Source organism: Lissotriton vulgaris, chromosome 11 (assembly GCF_964263255.1).
Source record: "Lissotriton vulgaris chromosome 11, aLisVul1.2, whole genome shotgun sequence".
Lineage (NCBI taxonomy): Eukaryota > Metazoa > Chordata > Amphibia > Caudata > Salamandridae > Lissotriton > Lissotriton vulgaris.
In genome coordinates, this window is record NC_141699.1 from 44152613 (window position 1) to 44179096 (window position 26484).

The 26484-nt window shown below is 51.6% G+C and overlaps 1 protein-coding gene across 2 annotated transcripts in view; it reads left to right on the forward strand.

The window, feature by feature from the left end:
* SCARB1 (scavenger receptor class B member 1) overlaps positions 1 to 26484 on the forward strand; it is a 549841-nt gene that overhangs the window by 255938 nt on the left and 267419 nt on the right. For both annotated transcript variants that reach the window (XM_086942688.1, XM_086942687.1), the window contains exons 4-5: positions 3659 to 3862; positions 24959 to 25054. In XM_086942688.1, the coding sequence (XP_086798814.1) occupies positions 3659 to 3862; positions 24959 to 25054 (300 nt within the window). The remainder of the gene's footprint in view (positions 1 to 3658; positions 3863 to 24958; positions 25055 to 26484) is intronic.

Below are 26484 nucleotides of genomic sequence, written 5' to 3' on the forward strand. Positions count from 1 at the left end.
GTAATCTACGTAGCAAAGTGACCAACGGTACTTCAAAACCCATGGACTCCATTAGTAGCCACAGTTTCTTCCTGCACACAGTATCTAAAGCACTGGATAAGTCCATAAAGGCCAGGTGCATGGAAACACCCCTAGCCTTTATGTACTTACCCATAATCAGGGCCAAATTGAGACACTGCTACGTTGTCCCTCTACCTTTTCTGAAACCATATAGTGAATCCACAATAAGTCCAGAGGAGTCTGCCCATGTCTCTAGGCGGGCCAATATTACTCTCCCCAATAGCTTACAAGAAGCGTCTATTAGGGAGATTGGCCTATAACAACAGGGGTCGCTTTTATTACCTTTTTTGAAAATTGTCACTACTACTGCCTCTTTCCAAGATGATGGAATGCGCCCCACAATAATAGCTTAAAAACATTAAGCAGCAGGGGTACCCAAACTACAAGATTAATTTTAAACAAATCCAAGGGTACAGCGCCAGGACCTGGTGCCTTTAGTGGAATACCTCTTCTCAGGGCCTCCTCCACTTCACCCAAGGAAAGCGAGAGACTAAGCTTTTGTGCAGTCTCAATATTAAGATTGATTTTGTCCTCGCTTTCATTTATCAGGGTGATACCCTTTGGATTAAAAATCCTGGAGAAATGGGCCTCCCAGTCCTCCCCGGTTATATGCGTAATCATGGTCCTGTTTTCGTTACTAAGGAAAGGTCGATTTATAACTTCCCAAAACAACCTACTACCCCTTAGGTCAGAGGCTTTTTTAAGCTCATCCCAGGCTAATTTTTTCAATTCCAGTTTCCTTTTTTCAATGGTCTCTTTATAATTTCTTCTTGCTCTCTTGACCATTGCCTTATCCTGTGGGACTCTATGTAAAGCCTTTTTCAGTAGTGTTTGTGCTGCGGAACATTCAGCATCAAACCATTTGTTGTCTTGGGTGCCACCCTTCCCCGCTGGTTTAAATAAATACGTGGCCACACTCTCACAAAGAACTTCAAAATTCTGGACTATCAATTCTGGCTCATGGGTATTCGTTAAACAAGTAGCTACTTGTAATCGGTTAACCTTGAAGATAGTTTCCTCCACTTTTTTAGGATTAACCTTATCCCATTTTAGCCTAAAACTAAAGTCCTGTTGACAGGGGTTCCTTACTTACACATACTCTGGGGACCCACCTATGGGAGGGTCAGGAAAGAGGGGTGGCTAAACCCATTTCCTTTGTCCAGTTTCACGCAAGAGCAGGGTCTGGTAGCCCCTGCAACTGGTTTGAACTGGGCTATGCACAGGGACACCAAATGTGGCCCCAGTGCAGACTTCAAAGCACTCTGAGTGCACCCACCCAGACCCAATACACTAAAGCCTGTCTAGAGGTGGACGGACGATCCTTCCTAGCGACACAACCCTTTCCAAGCCTTTGGTTATAGCTTTGGGGAGGCAAACCCTGCACTGACGATGTGCTTGCTTCACTAAAAATGCGCTCCCTTCACTGACGATGTGCTCCCTTCACTAACGATGTGCTCCCTTCACTAACGATGTGCTCCCTTCACTGGTGATGGGCTCCCTTCACTGACGATGCGCTACCTTCACTAACGATGTGCACCCTTCACTAGTGATGCGCCTCCTTTACTAGTGATGCACCCCCTTCACCAGTGATTCGCTTCCTTCACTAGTGAGGCGCTCTCTTAACTGGTGATGCGCACCCTTCACTGGTGAGGCGCTCCTTTACTAGTGAGGCGCTCCCTTAACTGGTGATGCGCACCCTTCACTGGTGATGCGCTCCCTTCACTGGTGATGCCCTCCCTTCACTGGTGATGCGCTCCCTTCACTGGTGATGCATTCCCTTCACTAGCGATGTGCTCCCTTCACTGGTGATGTGCTCCCTTCACTGGTGATGTGCTCCCTTCACTGGTGAAGTGCTCCCTTCACTGGTGATGTGCTCCCTTCACTGGTGATGCACCCAGTTACACCTCCCTGTGACAGGAAACCTATTGTCCAGGCCTCCCCTGTCGGAGTTTCGGTCAGAAGCAGGAGCCCAGACTCATGTCTGTAGCTGCAGCATCCAATTTGTGATGCCAAGGCTCTTTTAAACTGGTACCAGGTATACTGGTGTGTACATGTCTCTCCTTCTAGAAGGATGGAATTCTATCCCCAAATGTTAGAAATGGGATCCCTGGCTGGCCAGGGCTTGCGCCAAAGTCAGTCAGAGATCACCACTCCCAAGTCAGGGCAAGGGGGTTACACGCCAAGATAACCCCGGCGGCGGTGAACTCGGGGGAAATGACGAGGGGTAGGCTCCCTCGAAAGGACAAATAAAACGAGGAAGGGACTTGCTGGGGCCCAGGGCCCTTTTCAAGAACGGGGCAAATGCCGGGTGGGCACCGGCTGGTAAGAACAGCGCTCCCAAGCGCTAGGTACACAGATCGCGCTCTCAAGCGCCAGGGGTCAATGAAAAGCGCTCTCAGGCGCTAGTGCAATAGCAAGCAGTAAAGTTCTTCGGGGATGCAGCAAAGTCAAAGTAAAGTCCCCCAATCAGCCCAGCAAGGCAGAGGGGTTCCCCCAGAAGTCCTCAGGCATCCATCAGGGATCCAGGGGCTGGGCAGGGCTCAGGGAGACAAGCCTTTCCAAAAGCCCAAGCAGCAGCACGCCCCTGGCAGGATTCAAGTCAGAAACAAGAACCTTTTTAGAGTGACACAGCACCCTTTTTATACCCAACATCCTTTGTCTAAAGGGGCAGGCAGGGGGAGAACCAGCTAGAACTGGTTATGGGGGATTCCTTTCACTGGCCAGGCTAGGGACATCAGACGCACCCCAGGGGGTGGAGCCAGCATTGTGTGGGGAAAACCCAGCCTCATTCAGGACCCTCAAACCAGACAGTCAATCCACAAGCAGACCCAGGCTCACTCCTCCCCTCATATCAGCATGCTAAACACTCCATTCACCACCGGGGCAGACCCTCCCAGACTCTTGGAGCCAGGCTCTCCAGCCAGCCTCAGCCAATCACACGCCAGACACACATTGCACAAATGTGCCAACTTCTAAAAGTTTTTACACTACACTAGACACAATCATACCACAATCATACCGCATATACCATTGCGCAGCATTCAATCTCACGAGTTCGCACATACCAGACTCGACCCTGCACACCCCACGCATCAGGAACTACCAGGGACACATACATTCCCCATGCATTCCTATGGGAGGGCAGGCCTATCTCACCACACGCACTCAGAGTGGGAATCACCATCCCCAGGTTACATATAATAAGCAAAAACTTCAGGGGTGAACCTGCCAGAAGAGCCAAGTCCAACACCAAAGCTATAACCAAGGGCTTGGAAAGGGTCGTGTTGGTAGGGAGGATCGTCCGCCCACCTCTAGACTGCTGCAGCTTATAGGCTTATTTTTAGAGTTTGTTGAAATCAAGATCGATGTCCGGCATTTCAGAGGCCCAATAGCCTTCGCTCTGTAGAATCTCAAACCAGTGACTGTTTGTCAACCCGTGCCTTGTTGTCTTGCATGTCTTATAGATGTTCAGGGTGGTATGAGATACACAGCTCCAATCAAGCCTTCTCTCAGGAGGGGACAACCTTTATCTTCTTCTGAATCCTTGTTTTGTGCCCGTGGGGTCCCTGCTCTCCTCACACCAGTCTTGTCTCCACAGGCCGCCTCCATCATGCTGGAGCACCTCCCGCTTCCCGTTCGGTGGATCATCAGTGGGGCTTTCAGCAGCTTCAACGAGGCCGCCTTCATGAACAGGACCGTCGGCGAGATCCTGTGGGGGTACAACGACCCCCTGCTCGACTTCCTGAACACCATCGTGCCGGGGGCGCTCCCCTTCGTCGGCAAGTTTGGGCTCTTTGCAGATGTAAGTAGAGTTATCTCTTTAATTCACTCACTGATTAAACTGTTAAAGTAACTGTTGTCATTGTAATAATGAAATAGTGACCTGTGTCCTTGGACATGACCCCTCCATTGCATAGTTTCCTGCCTCTGGGAAGGAATGTGGTCTAGTAGCCAACCTAGGAATCATCGCTTCTAGTCCCGACTCCTCATGTGATTGAAAAGCGTGTGATTGTGAGTAGGCCTGGGCGGTAAATTCCGTTCCGCTTGCGGAATTTGGGTAAACGCGGAGTTGCCAAAAATTCTGCGACCTGTGGCTTCGCCATATGTTTTGCTTGTTTGCGCTTTCAAAATGCGTGTTCGCAAAATATTACTCGCCGAGCACGCAAACAGCGTTCACGAACAGAAAAAAAGCATTGCGAACGGGCGGAACAAGCAATTCCGCGTGTTCGCGGAACTTTTGGTGCTCGCTGAGATTTTTTACCATTTTGCAGAGTTTTGCATAGCGCGACTATGCAAATTCCACCCACCCCTAAATCTGAGCAGATCACTTAATCTGTGTGTGCCTGAAACTGGAAATGTGTGAAATTAAATGTAACTGTAAAGACCTACTGAGAGCAGGTGGGCTGAGCTTGATGTTCACAACCCTCCATCTCCTCAACATTCCGTCACCTCAACGCTCCCTACTCTGTAATGTGTGTTGCGCCCCAATTTTGACATTTTCTGATATCTGTGCTTCCATTCCCTCTTCTTCTGCATTCCTTACCCTCTGTTACTTCATCTCGAAACCTTTCAACCTGTTTCTCAGGTGGAAGAACTAACTCTCCTGCAGGAGGCGAAGGCTGGGCCTCCCGCTCCGATCTGCGTTCTTCACCAGCGGTGAACTCCACTTACAACTCTACTTCTGCCATCTTTTGTCCTATGTCACCTCTCCCTTTAATCTCCTCTGGCCAGGGCCTCCCGCTCTGATCCGCGTCCTTCGCCAGCAGTGAACTCTACTTACAACTCTACTTCTGCCATCTTTTGTCTTATGCCACCTCTCCCTTTAATCTCCTCTTGCCACGACCTACCCCTCTGATCTGCGTCCTTCACCAGCCGTGAACTCTACTTACAGCTCTACGTCTGCCATCTTTTGTAATATGTCACCACTCTGTTTCATCTTTCCGTCGCCTCTGGTACTTTTCCTTCCACCTTTAAGTCTGTCCCTGTACTTCCCTTGCTGAAGAAACCCACTTTGCATCCTGATTATGTTTTTTAATTGCTGACTTGTTATGGAGTGCCCTGTTTTTACCAAGTTTCTTTCTTGCACACAAATAATCCTTTTTTCTCTGGGACGGTCTTGCTTTCTCCCTCCATATGCAACGGAAACTGGAATGAGTATTGAGTTTTAGGTTACATTTGGTCACAACAACCATTCGCTTGTTACCCAGTTTCTTGATCGCACCGCTGCTTTTGACATTGTGGCTTACTCCCTTTTTAGGTCTTGCTGAGCCAGCGCATGCACTGCTCTGCTAGACATTTAGTTAGTGGCTTTCAAAGTACTGCCACAATCTTTTCCTGGCCTCAAGCTTGCTTTCACGAGCGTGTGCACGTGTGCAGCCGCCTTGTGGCTTTCATGGCTCTTTAAGCCTTGATCTCCCAAGAGCCTCGCTCTACCCCTCCCCCATCACAGACTGCATCCCTGCCATCACTTTCGCTTTCACAGCCGTGTTACTTTCACAGCCGTGCAGCCAATGCTTGTTTTCAATTTTCATGAGGCAATATGTTCATTTATCCAGCCTTACAGTCTGTCACAAACTCTGCATCTAGACCATCTGGGTAGAAGTTTCTCTTTTCTTCCAGTACTGTGTTTCTTTTTTCTTCAGTAAGTGTTTGACTGCGCAAAAAGGCCATAGCGGAGGGTCGTTTGCATGATTACCACTAATGTCTAGCGCCTTTCAGTAGCACGACTTAAGGACGGCAAGGTACATCTGCACCCATGATCGCGTCAATATGTTGCAGTATATCACCAAAGGACAAGTTTGTGCCTCTTTCTTTTTCGCACTACCAGCACATCTCCAAAGCCCCAGTTTGAATCTACCGGGGGGCAGATCCTCCCTCCCAGTGATGTTGGACTCTGCCTCCCGGTGTTGGATGTTTATAAAGCCTTTGTGTCGATGGTGCCAGGCTGTTTCACATTCCTGAGTAAATTCACTCTGCTTCTCACTGTGTTTGATATGACCATTTACCAGGTGGCCTTTCAAAAACTTTTGACAGAATGTGGAAATATGTAATATGCGGCTCGCAGCTTCTCCTTGTGGTCATTGGCCTCGCGGCTGCAGTTCGGATCTGTGCGTTCATGGCCCTGTGCTTTATTTGACTATACTGCCTCCTGTCTGTTTCAGGAAGATGGAAGGCATTTTTACAGTCAAGAAAGAATTTATCTGATCTTTGTTGGACATATTACTTATCATCAGACAGCCCTTTTTTTGCCAGTTTGCAAATCCCGTGATTTTCATCCCTAGGGATAACAAGCATTGGAATAGCCAATAGGTCTCGTTTTTGGGACCTTATAAGTGTTTATCCTTGCAACAGTTGGTGTTGTTGCACTAAGGATATTGTGCTGCATACCTAAATACTTAAAAGGTCCCAAAAGCGAGACCTATTGGCTATGCCAATGCTTGTTATAGCTGTTATGGGTACTGTTCTCTTTTTAAGAATATTTTAATGCTGTTTTTCAGTTACAAACAATCCATTCTGGACTCGCCCCAAGAGCGAAGGGCAATAATTCAGTTGATAGTAAAGCTCTCAATACTGTGGTACGAATGCACATTACATATGTATACAAAATTAGCTGACGTTTACTTTGTACCCGTTACAACTGCTGTCCTTACACTCGAACATCATCAAAGAGACCTTTCTCCTCGGGCTCTGTTCTTCGCTGGACTTCCTCTTATCTCTGCCTGCTCGGTCGTTCTTTGTCGGGTCTATGGAAGGCTCTTTTTCTGCCCTTTCTCATCGTCTCGTTCTTTGTCGGTTCTGTGGAAGGCTCTTTTTCTGCCCCTTCTCATCATCTTGTTCTTTGTCGGTTCTATGGAAGGCTCTTTTTCTGCCCCTTCTCATCGTCTCGTTCTTTGTCTGGTCTATGGAAGGCTCTTTTTCTGCCCCTTCTCATCGTCTTGTTCTTTGTCGGTTCTATGGAAGGCTCTTTTTCTGCCCCTTCTCATCGTCTCGTTCTTTGTCAGTTCTATGGAAGGCTCTTTTTCTGCCCCTTCTCATCGTCTTGTTCTTTGTCGGTTCTATAGAAGGCTCTTTTTCTTCCCCTTCTCATCGTCTCGTTCTTTGTTGGGTCTATGGAAGGCTCTTTTTCTGCCCCTTCTCATCGTCTCGTTCTTTGTCGGGTCTATGGAAGGCTCTTTTTCTGCCCCTTCTCATCATCTTGTTCTTTGTCGGTTCTATGGAAGGCTCTTTTTCTGCCCCTTCTCATCGTCTCGTTCTTTGTCTGGTCTATGGAAGGCTCTTTTTCTGCCCCTTCTCATCGTCTTGTTCTTTGTCGGTTCTATGGAAGGCTCTTTTTCTGCCCCTTCTCATCGTCTCGTTCTTTGTCGGGTCTATGGAAGGCTCTTTTTCTGCCCCTTCTCATCGTCTTGTTCTTTGTCGGTTCTATGGAAGGGTCTTTTTCTGCCCCTTCTCATCGTCTCGTTCTTTGTCAGTTCTATGGAAGGCTCTTTTTCTGCCCCTTCTCTTCGTCTTGTTCATTGTCGCTTCTATGGAAGGCTCTTTTTCTGCCCATTCTCATCGTCTCGTTCTTTGTCTGGTCTATGGAAGGCTCTTTTTCTGCCCCTTCTCATCGTCTTGTTCTTTGTCGGTTCTATGGAAGGCTCTTTTTCTGCCCCTTCTCATCGTCTCGTTCTTTGTCGGTTCTATGGAAGGCTCTTTTTCTGCCCCTTCTCATCGTCTCGTTCTTTGTCGGTTCTATGGAAGGCTCTTTTTCTGCCCCTTCTCATCGTCTCGTTCTTTGTCGGTTCTATGGAAGGCTCTTTTTCTGCCCCTTGTCATCGTCTCGTTCTTTGTCGGGTCTATGGAAGGCTCTTTTTCTGCCCCTTCTCATCGTCTCGTTCTTTGTCGGTTCTATGGAAGGCTCTTTTTCTGCCCCTTCTTATTGTCTTGTTCTTTGTCGGTTCTATGGAAGGCTCTTTTTCTGCCCCTTCTCATCGTCTTGTTCTTTGTCGGTTCTATGGAAGGCTCTTTTTCTGCCCCTTCTTATTGTCTTGTTCTTTGTCGGTTCTATGGAAGGCTCTTTTTCTGCCCCTTCTCATCGTCTCGTTCTTTGTCGGTTCTATGGAAGGCTCTTTTTCTGCTCCTTCTCATCGTCTCGTTCTTTGTCGGTTCTATGGAAGGCTCTTTTTCTGCCCCTTCTCATCGTCTTGTTCTTTGTCGGTTCTATGGAAGGCTCTTTTTCTGCCCCTTCTCATCGTCTCGTTCTTTGTCGGGTCTATGGAAGGCTCTTTTTCTGCCCCTTCTCATCGTCTCGTTCTTTGTCGGTTCTATGGAAGGCTCTTTTTCTGCCCCTTCTTATTGTCTTGTTCTTTGTCGGTTCTATGGAAGGCTCTTTTTCTGCCCTTTCTCATCGTCTCGTTCTTTGTCGGTTCTATGGAAGGCTCTTTTTCTGCCCCTTCTTATTGTCTTGTTCTTTGTCGGTTCTATGGAAGGCTCTTTTTCTGCCCCTTCTCATCGTCTTGTTCTTTGTCGGTTCTATGGAAGGCTCCTTTTCTGCTTCTTCTCATCGTCTTGTTCTTTGTTGGTTCTATGGAAGGCTCTTTTTCTGCCCCTTCTCATCGTCATTGCAGTTTTCCTCAAGGGTCTGTCTTGGGCTCCTTATTTTTCATTTTATATTCTTTCTTCTTCCAGTTATTTCTGATCTTGGTCTAGACTCATTTCTAAGCCACTGATTCTTAATGTTTCCCTTCCTTCTCTACTTCTCTACGTGAGAGCATCTCCCTTTGCTAATTCGCTTTCGATATCTAGGTAGCAACACACTTTCTTAAACTCAATCCTCAGCCTTTGACCCAACGCAAGAACAGCAGAGGCTGAAAAGGAAGAAGGCATTAGAATGACAAAGATTGGAAACTTGACCAAAGAGAGAGGCAGCATGGATGAAAATGAAGCTGCAATGGTGCTTAATGACTTCCACTCCTCAACCCAATGTTTCCCTCTTCTCAAATGCCTTTTTCTTCTACTGCACGTTAACGGGGAATGAACTGTATAATTCATCTCTGATTTCATCTGTGGCCATGTCCTATCGCTTTCATGTGTTTCACATTAGTCATTTCAAGCCTTTACGTTCCCTTCTTACCACTGCTTCAGCCTCTTGAGCGGTCATCCTTTAACTGTTGCTTCTCGTTGTGAGTCTTCCTAAGGATTTGACTTTTCCACATTAGGTCACCTTAGATGTGCCACTGGAGTCGCCCGGAGGGTGCTCTGTGAGCCCTCAGCGATGGCATGTGCCTGCATCTATGGAGTCCTTGATGCCTGGAGGGTACCAGGGTATTTCAAGGGGCTTGTAGGTCTGCACCTGCTACCTACTAGTCAGCGGAATTAGCTGCTGCTACCCATGCCCCAAAGAAGTCTTTCACATTGTAAAGTCCTTATTGGAGCCGGTCTCTTTCTCAAAATGTTGAAACAAACAGGCTGAATTTTTCTGCAATAAGGTTGCTTCTGTCCACTCCACCTTTGATAATTCTGCCATTCTTGCTAATACAGTGACTGGGATAGTTGAATCTAAAGAGAGTATGAACTTCTTCCCGCCTCCGGAGACCACCACTTCATGGCCTTACTTAAAGCCATCAAATCGGGTTTTCCCCTGGATCTTCTGCCACTGGACAAGGTAAATCTACTTAGTACGACTCTCACCCTTCCTTAGTGACTTGATAAGCTCTTCTTTATCTCGTGGTACAGTCCCAAAGGCGTGGAAACAGGCAATGGTATTACCGCTACTAAATCAGCCTAATTTAGAGGCATCAAACTGGGCCAACCATCTCATCATTTTCTTGCTGCCTCTTTGTGCTACGTTTCTCCAGTATTGCAAGTTTCTTAGATTCACATGCTTGAATCATTCCCGTCCTCCAGATAGGATTCCCTGGTACCATATCATAGTAATACAATGTTAAAGATAGAGCAGGAAGGCCCTAGGCAGCCTATAGTAGTCTATTTAAAGAAAATAGACCAAACTTATACTTTAACCAATCAGGCTGCTTTGACCTCTAGGACACTCATGAGAGACGCTCCAGGCCCTCAGATTTTCTACTGGAGGTCGTTCTAGGAAGTGTCCTCTGAGCTCTGCTCAGTTATTTTCTACTTCGATACTTTCAATAGAATATTTCCCATATTTTGGTTCTGTGGAAGCTTTGGGGACCTGGAATAATCTGAACGGTCGCACTTACAGGTTTTACAAATTAAGCACTGCCTTGGATAATATCAAGAAACATTTTTTTATCAATGTCGGGCTGACAGGGTGGCAGATTCTCTACCTGTTTTGGGAGGATATGAAAGACAGCTATGGGTGACATAAGCCAACAACTAGATCAACTTCCGGAAGAGGCGAAGGTGGAAGCAAAAATGATCTTGCAGAAGGGGGCGCGCACATCCGCAGAGATCATAGACTGTACCATGGATATTGCCACCACTGTATTTAGGCAACTAGCAGGCTCTGCTGTGCTCCGAAGGCAAGGCTGGCTCAAAGCGATCTCTTCACTTTGATGGGGAGGCCTTGTTCGGCAAGCATGTCGAAGTCGTACAGGTAATAAAAAATGACACAGAGACGGCTAAATCGCTGGGGACTTTACAGTTCAAAATCATGCCCTTTCCTGGGCTGAAGGAAGAGGCATGCCATCATGTAGAGGAGGTCATCAGCAACCCCAATAACCCTCCTACACATCTACCTCCCACCAGGTTTGTCCGCAGTGTTCCCAGAGACTACTACCTCAAGCAGTCTACAACGGACAGGGCCTTAGATGAGCGAAACGTCAGGGAAAGGACACTGGACGTCGCCAATGACTTCTCTGGCTACCCCTAGCTCCAACCGGTTCAGACTAGGAGGAAGAATATCCCAGTTCATCCAGCGTTGACAAGAGATAACATTGGGCCAATGGGTCCTAGATCTTGTTCAATTCGGCCACACCCTAGAATTACTTCAGAACCCACCATTAAACCCAACACACTCCTCCACTCCCGAACATCTACAACTGCTCAAATTGGAGGCCAAGACCATGTTTAGGAAGGGAGTGACAGAGAGGGTCCACCTTTCGCAACAAGGAAAGAGATTCTCTTTTCTCTTTTCGTTTCATCCGGATTCGCAAAAAGTGGAAGGAATGGAGGCCTACACACTAGACTGTGGACTAACCTGCCTGCACCTCTATACCGGTTTCCTATTTTATCATAATCGAATCCGCGCTACAGACCCAGACACCAACCGCCTTATGGTGCCGCTGTTTTCCATATCATAGAATAGTCCTTGAATGGTGTGCGCAGGAAAAAGTAATGTCCAGGGATTTGCTCTGGGAATTTTCAAAATTTCTTTATTGTTGATAGTAAAAAACGGTTCACAGAAAGGCAGAGATTTTCAGCCAACGCGTTTCGTTCTCATGGAGAACTTCATCAGGGCATCTCAGGGAAATACCCCTCTTGAGCGATAGAGTATCCGAGTTCAAATTGGTTTAATTTAGGAGAAACCAAAGTGGAATTGACTTGAACGATGACGTAATCTCCAACCCAAACAACAATGGGACTCCAAATGTAATCAGAATCACAGACTTTCTGCAGAAATCCAAAGGAAAGTCTTCTTACTGTTGTATTTGTTAGACGGGAAACCTGAGGGTCGGCCGAGCAAGGGGGAGAGGCCTCCTGACGAGGGTCCTCTCCTCCGATCGTACGGACGGGCAACCACCCCCCCACAGATGGACACCACACAAAGATAGGTTCTCAACACTTATCAGCATTCTTCGGTAGATTAACGGAACGTTACAGCAGGAGCAGGATACTGGGATCCCTGCAATTCTAGTCTCTGTGGGAAGGGGGTAGCGGGACAGTCTCGGTACAGGTCTGGTACAGGTGTATCGGACGATCAGCTCTCGATCCTCTAGCTGGAGGGTTCTCTGGTAGGGGCCGCGGCAGCGCCAGCAGGCCTTCAAAGATGGTTCACACGGATGAGCTGCAGCAGCGCCAGCAGGCCTTCAAAGATAGTTCACGGAGATGAGCCGCGGCAGCGCCAGCAGGCCTTCAAAGATGGTTCACGAGGATGAGCCGCGGCAGCGCCAGCAGGCCTTCGAAGATGGTTCACGAGGATGAGCCGCGGCAGCGCCAGCAGGCCTTCAAAGATGGTTCACGAGGATGAGCCGCGGCAGCGCCAGCAGGCCTTCGAAGATGGTTCACGAGGATGACCCGCGGCAGCGCCAGCAGGCCTTCAGAGATGGTTCACGAGGATGAGCCGCGGCAGTGCCAGCAGGCCTTCAAAGATGGTTCACGAGGATGAGCCGCGGCAGCGCCAGCAGGCCTTCAAGGATGAGTTCGTCTCGGTGTCTCTCGACTCCAGGATACAACTGGCTTCCTGCTCTGGAGCTGCCCCAGTTATAGGTCTGGTGCCCTTTGATGTCCGGACCCTCGCACTTGGAGGTCGGGGGGTCCGGGTCTCTTTACCCCCTGGGTGGATGGTGGTGCCTCGGTGTCGGGCTTGGCTGGGCCTGAGGCTGAGGTCGACCCGGGGCGCCGAGGCCTGGTCGTGGAGGGTCCAAGATGATGGCTGGGCCGGGGACGGTGGTCCGGGAAAAAGGGGTCCGGGCCAGCCGAGAAGGTTGCGGACATGAGTTTGAGTTCCGTCGGGGAATAGCTAGGGAGGCCCGGAGGGCGGAAGGTGCGGCTCTTGTCCGGGGAACAGGGGTGACGGTAGTCCGGGACCCGCCATGCGGGAGGGGTCGGGCCACGCCACGAGGCCGGGTCCAACATGCGTCCCCCCCAGCTGAAGGCAGGGAGAGTCACCCATCTCCTTGGGTATTCTCCTCGCCGAGGCGGAAGAAGTGGGACAGGCTGTCGGCGTTGGCGTGGTCATTGCCTGGGCGATGTTCCACAGTGAAGTCCATCCCTTGCAGGGAGATGGACCAACGCGACAGTTTCGGATTCTCCCCTCGCATCTGCATCAGCCATTGCAGAGGTCGGTGGTCCGTTTGTACCCGGAAGTGGGTACCGAAGAGGTAGGGTCGGAGCTTCTTGAGGGCCCATACCACATCGAAGGCTTCTCTCTCAATGGTGCTCCAGCGCTGTTCGCGGGCCAGCAGGCGTCGGCTGATGAAGGCTACCGGCTGGTCAATTCCCTCTGCATTGATTTGGGAGAGAACGGCTCCGATGCCGTGATCGGAGGCATCGGTCTGCACCACGAATTCCCGGCTGTAGTCGGGAGCTTGGAGCACTGGTGCGGTGCACATTGCTGTCTTGAGGGTCTCAAAGGCGGCCTGACACTCGGGGGTCCATTGTACCTTCGGGGGGTGCTTTTTTGATGTTAGTTCGGTGAGGGGCCCCACAATGCTGCCATAGTCCTTCACGAAGCGCCGGTAGTATCCGGTGAGCCCCAGGAAGGCTCGGACTTCTGTCTGTGTGACCGGGAGTTCCCAGGCCCGGATGGCGGCGATCTTGGTTTGAAGGGGGGCCACCTGGCCACTTCCCACTTGGTGCCCCAGGTAGGTCACGGACCCTTGGCCGATTTGGCATTTGCTGGCCTTGATTGTTAGTCCTGCCTGCGGGAGGGCGACCAAGACCTCCCTGAGGTGTTGCAGGTGTTCGGCCCAGTGGAGGCTGTACACGGCAATATCGTCCAGATAGGCGGCGCTGACCTCCTCGAGCCCCGCCAGCACCTTGTTCACGAGTCTCTGGAACGTGGCGGGGGCGTTTTTCATCCCGAAGGGCATCACCTTGAAGTGATAGTGGCCATCCGGAGTGGAGAAGGCGGATCGCTCTTGGGGGCCCGGGGTGAGGCCGATCTGCCAGTAGCCCGCAGTTAAGTCAATGGTGCGTAGGTAGCGGGCGGCTCGCAGGCAGTCGATCAGTTCATCAGCCCGGGGGATGGGGTGAGCATCTGTCCGGTAGTCCACACAAAATCTGAGTTCGGGGGCTACGCCAGGGGCGGCGGCCTTGGGGACCAGCACAACCGGGCTGGCCCAGGGGCTGTCGGAGGGCTCGATCACTCCCAGAGCCAGCATCTTGGATACTTCTGCCTGGATGCAGGCGCGTACTCGATCGGGTACTCGGTAGGCCCTGTGCCGGATAGGGGGGCTATCCCCGGGGTCGACATCATGGAGGCACCAGGAAGTGACCACAGGGGTGAGGGAGAACAGGTCGGCAAACTGCTGCAGCAAGTCTTGGCAGCTTTGGCATTGTGCTGGGGTCAGGGCGGAAGAGAGGTTGACTCCTTCCACGGAGCCATCCTTTTCGAGGGTCTTCAGGAGGTCCGGGAGGGGCTCGGAGTCCTCTTCAGCCCCACTGTCGGTAGCCATCAGGAGACTAAGTTCGGAGCGCACAAAGTGAGGTTTGAGTCTGTTGGCATGGAGGACCCGGAGGGGGTTCCTGGGGGACTCCAGGTCTACCAGGTAGGTGACGGGGCCCTTGCGCTCCACCACCTTGAAGGATCCTGTCCATTTGTCCTGGAGGGCACAAGCTTCGACCGGGGACATGACCCAGATCTGTTGTCCCGGCTCGAACTCGATGGACGAGGCGTTTTGATCGTACCAACGTTTCATGTCTTCTTGGCTGGCTTTAAGGTTGGCCTTGGCAAGCTCCCGGAATCGCCGAGTTTGGTTCCGGAGGGTCAGGAGGTACCGGTACACATCAGGAGGGGCATTCTGGGGGGTCACCTCCCATCCCTCTTTGACCAGACTTAGGGGACCCCGGACGGGGTGCCCATACAATAGTTCGAAGGGGCTGAATCCCAGGGACTTCTGTGGGACCTCCCGGTAGGCAAATAGGAGGCAGGGCAGCAACACGTCCCATTGGCGTCGTAGGGGCTCCTCCAGGCCCATGATCCTACCCTTGAGGGTGCGATTGAAGCATTCCACGAGTCCGTTCCCTTGCGGGTGGTAGGGGGTCGTAAATTTGTAAGTGACCTCGCACTGTTGCCAGAGGGATTTCATGTATCGGGAGATGAAGTTCGTGCCCCGATCACTGACGACTTCTCGGGGGAAGCCCACCCGGGAGAAGATCCCTATCAGGGCTTGGCCCACCACGGGCGCTGTCACGGTCCGGAGGGGTATGGCTTCGGGATAGCGGGTAGCATGGTCCACCAGGACGAGTATGAACCGGTGACCTTGCGATGTCCGGGGCTCCAGGGGCCCCACAATATCAATCCCCACCCGTTCGAAGGGAGTTTTGACGATGGGAAAGGGTTGCAGGGGGACCTTCAGTTTTCGGCAGCTCTTTCCGCTGGCCTGGCAGGTGGGGCAGGCTCGGCAGTGGTTGATCACGTCGTTCCTCATCTTGGGCCAGTAGAAATGGGTCACCGGGCGGCTGTAAGTCTTGTCCTGTCCCAGGTGCCCAGCGAGAGGGACATCATGAGCCAGGTTCAGGAGGAAGTCTCGGAAGCGAAGGGGGACCACCAGCACCCGGCTGGCCCCTAGCTCGGCAATCTTCTGCTCGCTGTAGAGAAGCTCATTGTCCCAGTAGACCCAGTGAGCCCCCGAGGCATCCCCTGCGCTCTGGGCTGCAGCTTGTTGTCGGATCCCCTCGAGGGAGGGACACGTCTTCTGTTCTTGGCGGAACTGTTCTTGAGTGGGGCCACCTTCCTGGCGCCACTGGGCCAACTCCGGGAGGTCGCGGAGTGGTTCCGAGGCTTCATTGTCGGGCCCCTGTGGGTCGGCGACCGGGGTGGCATCCTCAGAGTTGACGGGCGGTGGAGGTTCGGGCCACTCGGGTTCTTCAGTGGAGGGGATGGTGCAGGCGGCCATGGACCGGGTCGTCGCACAGACCCATTCAGGAAGGCCAAGCATCCCCAGGTGCTCCCTTCGTTCAACGGCCGCCCAGGGGGAGCTTTCTAGGTCGTTCCCCAGGAGGCAGTCCACGGGGGCATCGTCTCGGACGGTCACTTTCAGCATGCCCGAAACTCCCCCCCATTCGAAGAAGACGCGGGCCATCTGGCACAAGCTTTCAGAGTTGTCGGCAGACCGTACTGGGCATAGTACGTTGGGCAAGATTTGATCCGGGGTCACCAGATGGCAACGGACGGCTGTTAAGCTGGCTCCTGTGTCGCGGAGGGCTTCGGCCCGGCGTCCATTGATGGTGACCCACTGGCTGTACTTCTGCGTGTTGGCCGGGATGGGGGCCCTAGGGACCATGTCTCTTTCCCCTAGACACACCAGGGACATGGCTGCGGGTTCCCACTCTGCCGGGTATGGTTCGCAATATTCGGCTTCTTCTTCGCCTCGCTCTTCTCCGAGGGAGATGGCGGTGATCTGGCGGTTCAGCTGACCCGTGGCCTGGCCTGGCTGGTTTCTGGGACAGTTGGGGTCATTGGCGTAATGACCGGGTCGCTGGCATTTGTGACAGACAACGTTGGTGCGGAATCCCGGCCGCGTCGGAGGGCTTCCTCTTCCGGCCGGGGGAGTGCTAGTGGGGGACATCGTGGTGGTGTCCCGGCCCCGACCCTGGCCTCCTCCTCCTCCTCACGGGCGGTGGGACCCCTGGGAGGCTCGGCCTTGGTCACCCGCCCAATTCCTGGGGACCTGGGTGCTTTCCCATCGATCCGCTTCGATTGCGAGTTTCCTGGGCTCAGTCAGTTTGCTGTCGAGGAGATGCTGCCTTAGTTCGACGAAACAGTTATTGGAGAGGTGCTCCCACACAATGAGTTCGACTAATTGTTCGTAGGTGGTGACTTGACTGCCTTTGATCCACCCCTCTAAGGGTCTGCTAAAAAAGTTCACATATTCCACCCAGGTGGTACCGGGGATCCGTTTACAGTCTCGGAATCGCTGCCGGTACATCTCGGGTGTGAGCCCATAGCGAGTGAGAAGGGCGGCTTTCATATGGTCGTAGGAGGTCATCTCCGCGTCGGGGAGCTGTAGCAGGACATGCATCTCTTCCTTCGTTAACGAATCTCCCCCACAATCCGGCCCCCAGTCTTTTCGCGGGACACGGTGGGAGGTCATGGCTACTTCGTATGCCTTAAACCATTGCTGGATGTCGTCGTTCCGGTAGTACTCTCGAACGACATCTTTGGGAATGTGGACCTTGGTGTCCGTAGAGGGAGTGGAGCTCTGGTTCTCGGGGACGCCGAGGTCCCTATTTTGCTTTCTTATTTCTAGTTCTTTTAACCCGCACTCGTGTTCGTACGCGAGCTTCTTTTCCTCCAGCTCCCTCTGGCTTTTTTTCTCTTCCCGTTCTTCCTGTAATCGCAAGTGTTCAAGGGCTATCTTTTTTTCTGCTAGTTTCAGTTCGCCATCCAAGCGGAGTCTAGCCAGTTCAAAATCGTGGAGCCGGCTCCTTTCTCGTTCTCGGGCCTCCTCGGGAGAGAGGCCCGCGCTTCTCTCCTCCTCGGGGGTTGCAATGATTTCTGTGGTCGCAACGTTTTCGCTTTGGGGTGGTGATGCTCCCGTCTCCACCCAAGTCTGCAAAGCGTGCTTGAGATCATCTTTGGTACTTAGTCCCGTGGTAGCGATACCCAAGTCTATGCAGAATTGCTTCAATTCCTTGTGACTGTACTCTTCCAGCCGTTCCATCTGGAATTTTGCGGTTGTTCCGGTTTCTTTTGTCGACATGGTCGCTGTGTGTTTTTCGTTTGTAGTGGGGCGAGTTACTCTCCGTACGATTTGCGTCGGCTCGAATCCCACCGCTGCCACCAATGTTAGACGGGAAACCTGAGGGTCGGCCGAGCAAGGGGGAGAGGCCTCCTGACGAGGGTCCTCTTCTCCGATCGTACGGACGGGCAACCACCCCCCCACAGATGGACACCACACAAAGATAGGTTCTCAACACTTTTATCAGTATTCTTCGGTAGATTAACGGAACGTTACAGCAGGAGCAGGATACTGGGACCCTGCAATTCTAGTCTCTGTGGGAAGGGGGTAGCGGGACAGTCTCGGTACCGGTCTGGTACAGGTGTATCGGACGATCAGCTCTCGATCCTCGAGCTGGAGGGTTCTCTGGTAGGGGCCGCGGCAGCGCCAGCAGGCCTTCAAAGATGGTTCACACGGATGAGCTGCAGCAGCGCCAGCAGGCCTTCAAAGATAGTTCACGGAGATGAGCCGCGGCAGCGCCAGCAGGCCTTCAAATATGGTTCACGAGGATGAGCCGCGGCAGCGCCAGCAGGCCTTCGAAGATGGTTCACGAGGATGAGCCGCGGCAGCGCCAGCAGGCCTTCAAGATGGTTCACGAGGATGAGCCGCGGCAGCGCCAGCAGGGCTTCAGAGATGGTTCACGAGGATGAGCCGCTGCAGCGCCAGCAGGCCTTCAAAGATGGTTCACGAGGATGAGCCGCGGCAGCGCCAGCAGGCCTTCAAGGATGAGTTCGTCTAGGTGTCTCTCGACTCCAGGATACAACTGGCTTCCTGCTCTGGAGCTGCCCCAGTTATAGGTCTGGTGCCCTTTGATGTCCGGACCCTCGCACTTGGAGGTCGGGGGGTCCAGGATGAGGGAGTCCAGACACCCAGCAGGGGGGTGGCCGGGGGCGATCGAAACCAGGCGGATGGGAGCCATCGACACTCCTTCTCCCATTGACTCGCCAAGTGGTCTCTTTACCCCCTGGGTGGATGGTGGTGCCTCGGTGTCGGGCTTAGCTGGGCCTGAGGCTGAGGTCGACCCGGGGCCACGAGGCCTGGTCGTGGAGGGTCCAAGATGGTGGCTGGGCCGGGGACGGTGGTCCGGGAAAAAGGGGTCCGGGCCAGCCGAGAAGGTTGCGGACATGAGTTTGAGTTCCGTCGGGGAATAGCTAGGGTGGCCCGGAGGGCGGAAGGTGCGGCTCTTGTCCGGGGAACAGGGGTGACGGTAGTCCGGGACCCGCCATGCGGGAGGGGTCGGGCCACGCCACGAGGCCGGGTCCAACAGTATTCAATTAATCTAAAATAAACAGAAAATATTGGAAAGGTTTTTCGTGTCAATGGAGGCCTATCCTCGACCTTGGAGATCTCCACACATATCTAAAAAAGACAATTATTCTGCATGGTAACATTACAAGATATAATCTCAGTGGCTTAGATGTAGAAGAATATGTCAACTCTCGACCTGCGGGATGCATGTTTTCACTTCCTTATCCATCCATTCCACAGGAGATTCCTAAGGTTCGCAATAGTCAGCAGCCACTATCAGTTCAGGTTTCTTCTTTTTGGTCTGACATCAGCCCCCAGGATATTTACAAATTGTCTGGCTCCGGCAGCAGCCTTCCTGAGGAAACAAAGACACCAGGTGTTCCCATACTTAAACGACTGGCTCGTCAACTCACATACCAGGCAAGCAGCACAGAAATCAACAAACGCTTGCAGAGCACTGTTCAACAAGCTAGGTCTCACTCTGAATGGGAAACAGTCAAGGCCACAGCCATCAGACTATAACCTTTTTGGGAGCCACACTAGATACTATAACCAACAAAGCCCGCCCCACATCAGAAAGACAAGTAAAGCTGATAACATTTGCAAAGTTCATTCAGAAAAAAAGTCTCTCTCAGTAGGTGTAGGAAGCTGGCTCTGTATATTCTATACCAAAGTGAGGTATAGTGTACACAGAGTCCAGTGGAACCCCAAAGGTAGGCAGAGGTAAAAGTTAGATAGAACCTCACTCTCTACTTGTGGTAGTGTGGTCGAGCAGTAAGGCTTTATCAATTAAGCATTTGTTGTACACACTAAGTCAGCAAATTAATTCACTCACTCAAAGACTGAACTTGAGACCAAATATTTTTGTATAAAATTATTCTTTTAGTTATTTTATTTACTAAAACCAAGCAAGCCTGGCACAGGTAAGCAATAAGTACTTTACAGTAATAATGCAGTTTGTAAATAGTTTGAATTGCAATTGTAAATGTACTTTGATTTGATTGCAGTAGTGTTATTAATAATGCAATGCTTTTCAGAATACAGTACATATACTTTGTATATGATTTTTAGTAAAATTACAGGTAAGTTCCTTTCTAGATTACTTTTCTTACGTAGTGCAGTATGCCTGGATACTACACTGGGATATTTCCTGTAAACAGATAAGTAAAAGCGTTTTTTCATAGAAAAACAGTCAATGTTATCCCATGGAGGAAAATAGTGTTATTGGTTTAAAGGGAAGTACTTTGTTGTGGTAGTTGAGCTTCTGGGGTAGGAACTAGGGGTTCCCCAGGGTCAAGGGTGCATTCTTGTTGCACCCTCAGCTCCACTAGGGCGGCCGGGTGCAGAGTGCTGAGGCCCAATGTTATCCAATGGGGGATAGGGGTTCTCTGGTTGGTGGCTGCTGACGAGCAGGCCACTGGGCAGTGGGAGCAAAGCTCCTGGACTTAAGCTCAGGGCAAATGGGGAAACAAAGTAACAGCAAAGGGGCACCCTCAGAGGCACTGGGCGGCCGTGTCCAGAGTGCTGTTTTGGCATCTGGCGCCCTGTAGCTTTCAACGGGGAGTCTCTGGTTTGCAAGAGCACTGCAGGCTCTGGGACGATGGTCTTCTGGGTGCGACCACCACTTGGAGAGGTAGGTTTGGATGCTGGGAGTTGGTTTGGCACCTTCGGTTGGGCCACCCAAGGCTGTGGGGCTCCGGGGCCAGGGGTGCCTTTTAGGGTTGGATATTCTTAACAGCTCCTGATCGCAGTTGGGGAGACCTTTCGGTTTGAGGCTGCAGGCGTGGGCTGGAGGCTTGAGGCAGGTCAGGGGTCACCGGATCTCGTGTAAGGATTGCCAGGGAGACCTCCTCGGGGTGTTGGGCCACTCCAACTCAGGTCATGGGCGTCAGCTGCAGAGTGGTGCAAACTTGCATCCTTGCGGAGCTGGAGTCTGTTGTTTGAACAAATCCGGAGTTCCTGGGAGACAGAGTCTTTGGGATTGAAGGCAGGCAGGTCCTCCGGGTTTCTTGAGGTTGCTGGCTGCAGGACACCCCAGGGTTTTGCTGGAGCAGGTTTGAGGTGGGGACAGGCCGGTAGGGCTGGGGCCACGTCAGTGGGTGCCTCCTCTTGTTAGCTTTGGCACGGCTGTTCGGTCCTTCTTCTTTTCTTCTTGCAGATTGTTGCCTGTGGAAGCAAGGTTTAGGGGTGACCCTAAAAATTTGATTTAGGGGCGTTACAGGTAGGTAAAAAGGTTGGTACCAATGGGTCCCTTCCATGGGGTGAGTACACTCCCTTTTATGCCACCCTCCAGTGGGAGGGAAGCATAAGCTTTTCCCTGGTTGGCTAACTCCCCCAATCTGGAAGATGGCGGGGACTCGAGATTGTGTTTCACCTCGCCTCCCCCACCTGAGGGCTGGAGTTGGCAGAGGTGGGCACACCTCTCTTCCTCACTTGTTTTTCCCACCGGTTCTCCTGCTCAAAGTGGGGGCCAGAACTAGTGGGGACCAGTTTCTGAAAGCAGCATGTTGCCTGGGGAAGCTCACAAAGGCAGCAAGCCTGTGAAGCTTCCCCTTCATGAACCCTGCCCATCCTTGGGGAGGAGGCTTGGCACCTCCTCCCAGGATGTACATTGTTTCAGGCCCCCGAGAGCAGCAGGCTCTTGGCCCACTGGTCAAGAAATATGTCTGGTGGTGACAGCTTAAAGCTGCCGCGCAGCCTGAACACTAGTGGTGGGTCGTTTTTGAGGGAGCATCTCTAAGATGCCCTCAGTGTGCATTATTTTTAAATCCCACACTAGCATCAGTGTGGGTTTAATGTGCTGAGAAGTTTGATACCAAACTTCTCAGTTTTCAGAGCAGCCATTATGGTGCTGTGGAGTTCGTGATGACAACCTCCCAGCACCATATACTCTTAATTGCAGCACTGCACTTACAGTGCCCAGGAATGGACTTAGACACTGTAGGCTCATGCACCTGTATCCTCACCACTGGTATAGGGCACCCAGCCAGAGGGGTGCCTGATCTATGCCAGGGCAGTGGGTTATAGGCATGGCACAAAAGGATGTGTGTCATGTCGCCTCTTCACTTTGTTCTGTACCAAGATACACAGCCTGAAAAGGAAATGTGTGAATGTAATGGTACAGGGCCTCTAAGGGTGGCACAATAAGTGATGCAGCCCTTAGGGGTCTTCCCTGGTCACAGTACTCTGGGTACCTGTGGTACCATTTACCAGGGGCTGACATGTGGCCAGAGATGTCAATTGTGTTTTGTTTTTAATGCAGGTTTAGGGAAAGAACATAGGCCCTGGGCACCTGATTGGCAGAAGCCCAGGGCACTATCAGTCAAAGCACATCAGCAGTTCAGCAAAAAGTGGGGGCAACCATGAAGAAAGAGGGCACTTTCTCACATTAGTCTCTACAAGTCATTATTAGGGATGATGTCATCATGCATTCCTCTAGTTCAGTTCTGCCGGCTAAGGATGCAACCTCTCCAGGAAGAATTAGACCTCCAAAGGGTACAAGCGACAGGTTTGTTCAACAATATCATCAAAGTCGCTACAGCCATGGTCAAAGCCCTAGCTTGGTGGACTCAGCAGACACAACTCTCAGCCTGCCTATCACTCCCAGCTCAACCCTCTCCATTGGTCATTACCACTGACACTTCTTTGGAGGATGGGGAGCACACCTTCAAGACCTACATGTCAGTGGCTAGTGGCAGAAGCCTCATCAGCATTTTCAAATCAATCCGCTCGAGCTCAAGGCAGTGCATCTGGCCTTGCAGGCTTTCCTCCCCAAGATAAAGAACTAAGAGGTCCACATACAAACAGACAATACAACAAGGATGACATACATAAACCAACAAGGGGATAAGAGATAATTTTCCTCTTTCGAGAGTCCCAAGACATTTGGAATTGGGCCATCCCAAATGGAGTGCAACTACGTGCGGAGCATGTCCCAAGAAAGCAAAGTGAGATAGCAGACACTCTCAGCAGACTGAGGTCAGCTTGCCACAATTGGTAAATGGATCAGGAAACAGTCAACCATATATTCTCACGGTGGGGAAAACCCAATGTCCCCTCTTTGCAGAACCACAGAACACCAAATACCGATTATTAGAAAGCTGGCATCACCATCCTGACGCATGGGAGAATGCATTTTCGATGCCATGGTCCGAAATCTTTGCTTACCCCTTTCCGCCCATTCTCCTGAATCCAAAGGTTCTCACGAAGAGGAAGATCTAACCTTGCAGAAAGATATGGATAGCTCCAATGTAGCCTCGCCAACATTGGTTTTACGGAACTCCTCCTGCTGTCGGAGAACCTCTCATCCGATTGAAGGGCTCACCTTATCACCGGACGTTGGGGTCAACTGCCCAGGCGTCCCATAGACTTCTGTGGGGTCAGCTGCCCAGGGATCCTATAGACTTCCATTGGTTCAGAAGCTCACCTCTCATGCCTCCCTTGGACCACAGTGGGTTCAGATGCCCTTGCACAGACTTCAGGAGGGTCAGCTACCCACACATCCCATAGACTTCAGTGAGGTCATCTGCCAAGGCGTCCTATAGACTTCCATTGGGTCAGCTGCTCACACCTATCATAGACTTCCATGGGGTCAGCTGCCCAGTCACTCCATAGACTTCCATGGGGTCAGTGGCCCAGGCATCCCATAGACTTCCACGGGGTCAGCTGCCCAGGCATCCCATAGACTTCCATGGGGTCAGCTGCCCATGCATCCCATAGACTTCCATGGGGTCAGCTGCCCAGGCATCCCATAGACTTCCATGGGGTCAGCTGCCCAGGCATCCCATAGACTTCCTTGGGGTCAGCTACCCAGTCACTCCATATACTTCCATGAGGTCAGCTGCCCAGGCATCCCATAGACTTCCATGGGGTCAGTTGCTCACGCCTCCCATAGACTTCCATGGGGTCAGCTGCTCTCACCTCCCATAGACTTCCATGGGGTCAACTGCTCACACCTCCCATAGACTTCCATGGGGTCAGCTGCCCAGGCTTCCCATAGACTTCCATGGGGTCAGCTGCCCAGGCTTCCCATAGACTTCCATGGGGTCAGCTGCTCTCACCTCCCATAGACTTCCATGGGGTCAGCTGCTCACACCTCCCATAGACTTCCATAGGGTCAGTGGCCCAGGCGTTCCATAGACTTCCATGGGGTCAGCTGCTCTCACCTCCCATAGACTTCCATGGGGTCAGCTGCTCACACCTCCCATAGACTTCCATAGGGTCAGTGGCCCAGGCTTCCCATAGACTTCCATGGGGTCAGCTGCTCTCACCTCCCATAGACTTCCATGGGGTCAACTGCTAACACCTCCCATAGACTTCCATAGGGTCAGTGGCCCAGGCGTTCCATAGACTTCCATGGGGTCAGCTGCTCACACCTCCCATAGACTTCCATGGGGTCAGCTGCTCACACCTCCCATAGACTTCCATGGGGTCAGCTGCTCTCACCTCCCATAGACTTCCATGGGGTCAGCTGCTCTCACCTCCCATAGACTTCCATGGGGTCAGCTGCTCACACCTCCCATAGATCTCCATGGTCCTAAAGCCCCCGCCCATGCCTCTGGTAGACCAAGCCTCGCACAGACGTCAGTGGGTCCCTCCACAGAGTCAGGGTCAGATGTCAGTGGGTGGAGACCTTCCTGTGGTGCACCGCCTCGTGAGCTGTCAGCGATGTTTAACTCTTTGTAGGTCGTTGTCGCAATCACAACAAGATGCCCTGTAGTGAGGGGGCGCCTGCCCTGCCCACATCTGTCGGGGGGCCCCTGGTGACCCCCCCGCCCCCCTCCATCTCTGTCCTTCCAGTCTGCAGCACAGTCTTCTTTCAATGTTGAAGTCCATCGTGCAGAGTGGACTTGAAGAAGCAGCCAAGCCACTGGCCCCCCCCCCCTCCCCCTCCCCCCCACTGCCCCCCGCCCCCGGCTGCAGCCCTGCCTGGGAATGGGGAGTTGGCGGTCTCTCAGGGAGGGCTGAGGTGGGGGGGTATGACCAGGCGAGGAGAAACTGAAAATATGTCTTGCTTTCTAGATGTTGTCCTTCCAGTTCTTCTCAGCACCTCTCATGTGCCTCTTGCTTTGTTTCCTTCTTTCCAGTTCAACAACTCGAACAGCGGCCTCTTCACCGTCTTCACCGGGGTGGGCGACATCAGCCGCGTGCAGATGGTGGACAGCTGGAACGGGCAGCGCGAGGTAGGCCTCGGACCCTGGGGCATGGATGAATGCTTGAGTGTGCAGAGCCAGCTGTGGAGGGGGCATGGATGAATGATTGAGTTCTGATATCCGTGCCTTACCACTAGGATATTTTTATAAACCAGTTGTAACAAAACCAATCCAACATTTTGGGACTCTTAGATTTTTAGAAACCCCAAACAGTTTCAATGAACTATCGTCCCTGGAGGCGGCCGATTGACCACAAACGATGAACATCAAAGACCTAGAAGTGGAAGAGAAAGTGGTATATACAGTTTGTACTATAGAGGGGGATGTTACTTGTGATGAGGAATTCCTGGAAGGGAAAAAACAAGGTGGTTGTGAAAGCTTACCCTGCATTCCTACTTTAAGCTCACTATTTGAAACAATGTTGTCGAGGCGAGTTGATGGTACTGCACCCATGTCAAGAGATGTGTCACCTGGTTCTACGAGCCCCAATGGCATCCCTGATCTAAAAATGATACCCTGGAACACAGCGGGTCTGGGATCAAACATTAGGGGCCCTGAATGGAATAATTACATTAACATGAGTGATATTTGTATCCTTCAGGAAACATGGGCTACAAAAACCGTACATAGGGTAGGATTCAAAACTTTTCAAATAAATCAGTCCCATCAATGAGGGGACGGCCCTCTGGGGGCCTTATAATTTGGGTGCAAGTGACTATGAATATTGATGTCACCCAATTTTGTATTGACTCGCCTGATATACTCGGAGTCAAAATAGTCACTGATGACAAAAGGGTCCTACACCTGTATAATGTTTACAGTAGACCACGCCCATCACACTGGGAGCCAGCCACAGTAGGAAAACTGGATCCACTTTTAAATGTATTAGATCCAGGAAGAAGTAAAATAGTATGCGGCGACCTGAACTGTAATTATGAACCCATTACAGGGCTAGAAAACCTGCTCGAGGATGAAGACAGTGCTAACAAGATACCATCATTGCATCGCTGTGGGACTGTCCCAACCACGGCCCGTGGAGGGAGTTTCGGTGGGGCGGAGGGGCAGGGTGGGGGGTGCTAAAAACTGGAGTACGGATAATTGAAGGTAAGTAAACAATTTAATAAAGAAAACGAATTTCGGAGCGCACCCTGCAGCACATTTTGCGATGCAGGGTGCGCTACAAAATTTGTTTTATTTATTAAATTGTTTACTTACCTTCAATTATCCATACTCCAGTTTTTAGCACCCCCCACCCTGCCCCTCCGCCCCACCGAAACTCCCTCCACGGGCCATTTGGTTGTTTGCTGTAGATATGGAGATCAGACCAAGAACAGAAAGTGATCATCGCCCACTTGAAATTGGTTTCTGTAGGAGTTTACTTCTGAGCCAGAGAGAGAATGAAAGAATATTCCATACTATCCCAGATAACACTATAGTCCGCAATAATCGTCGTACAGTTA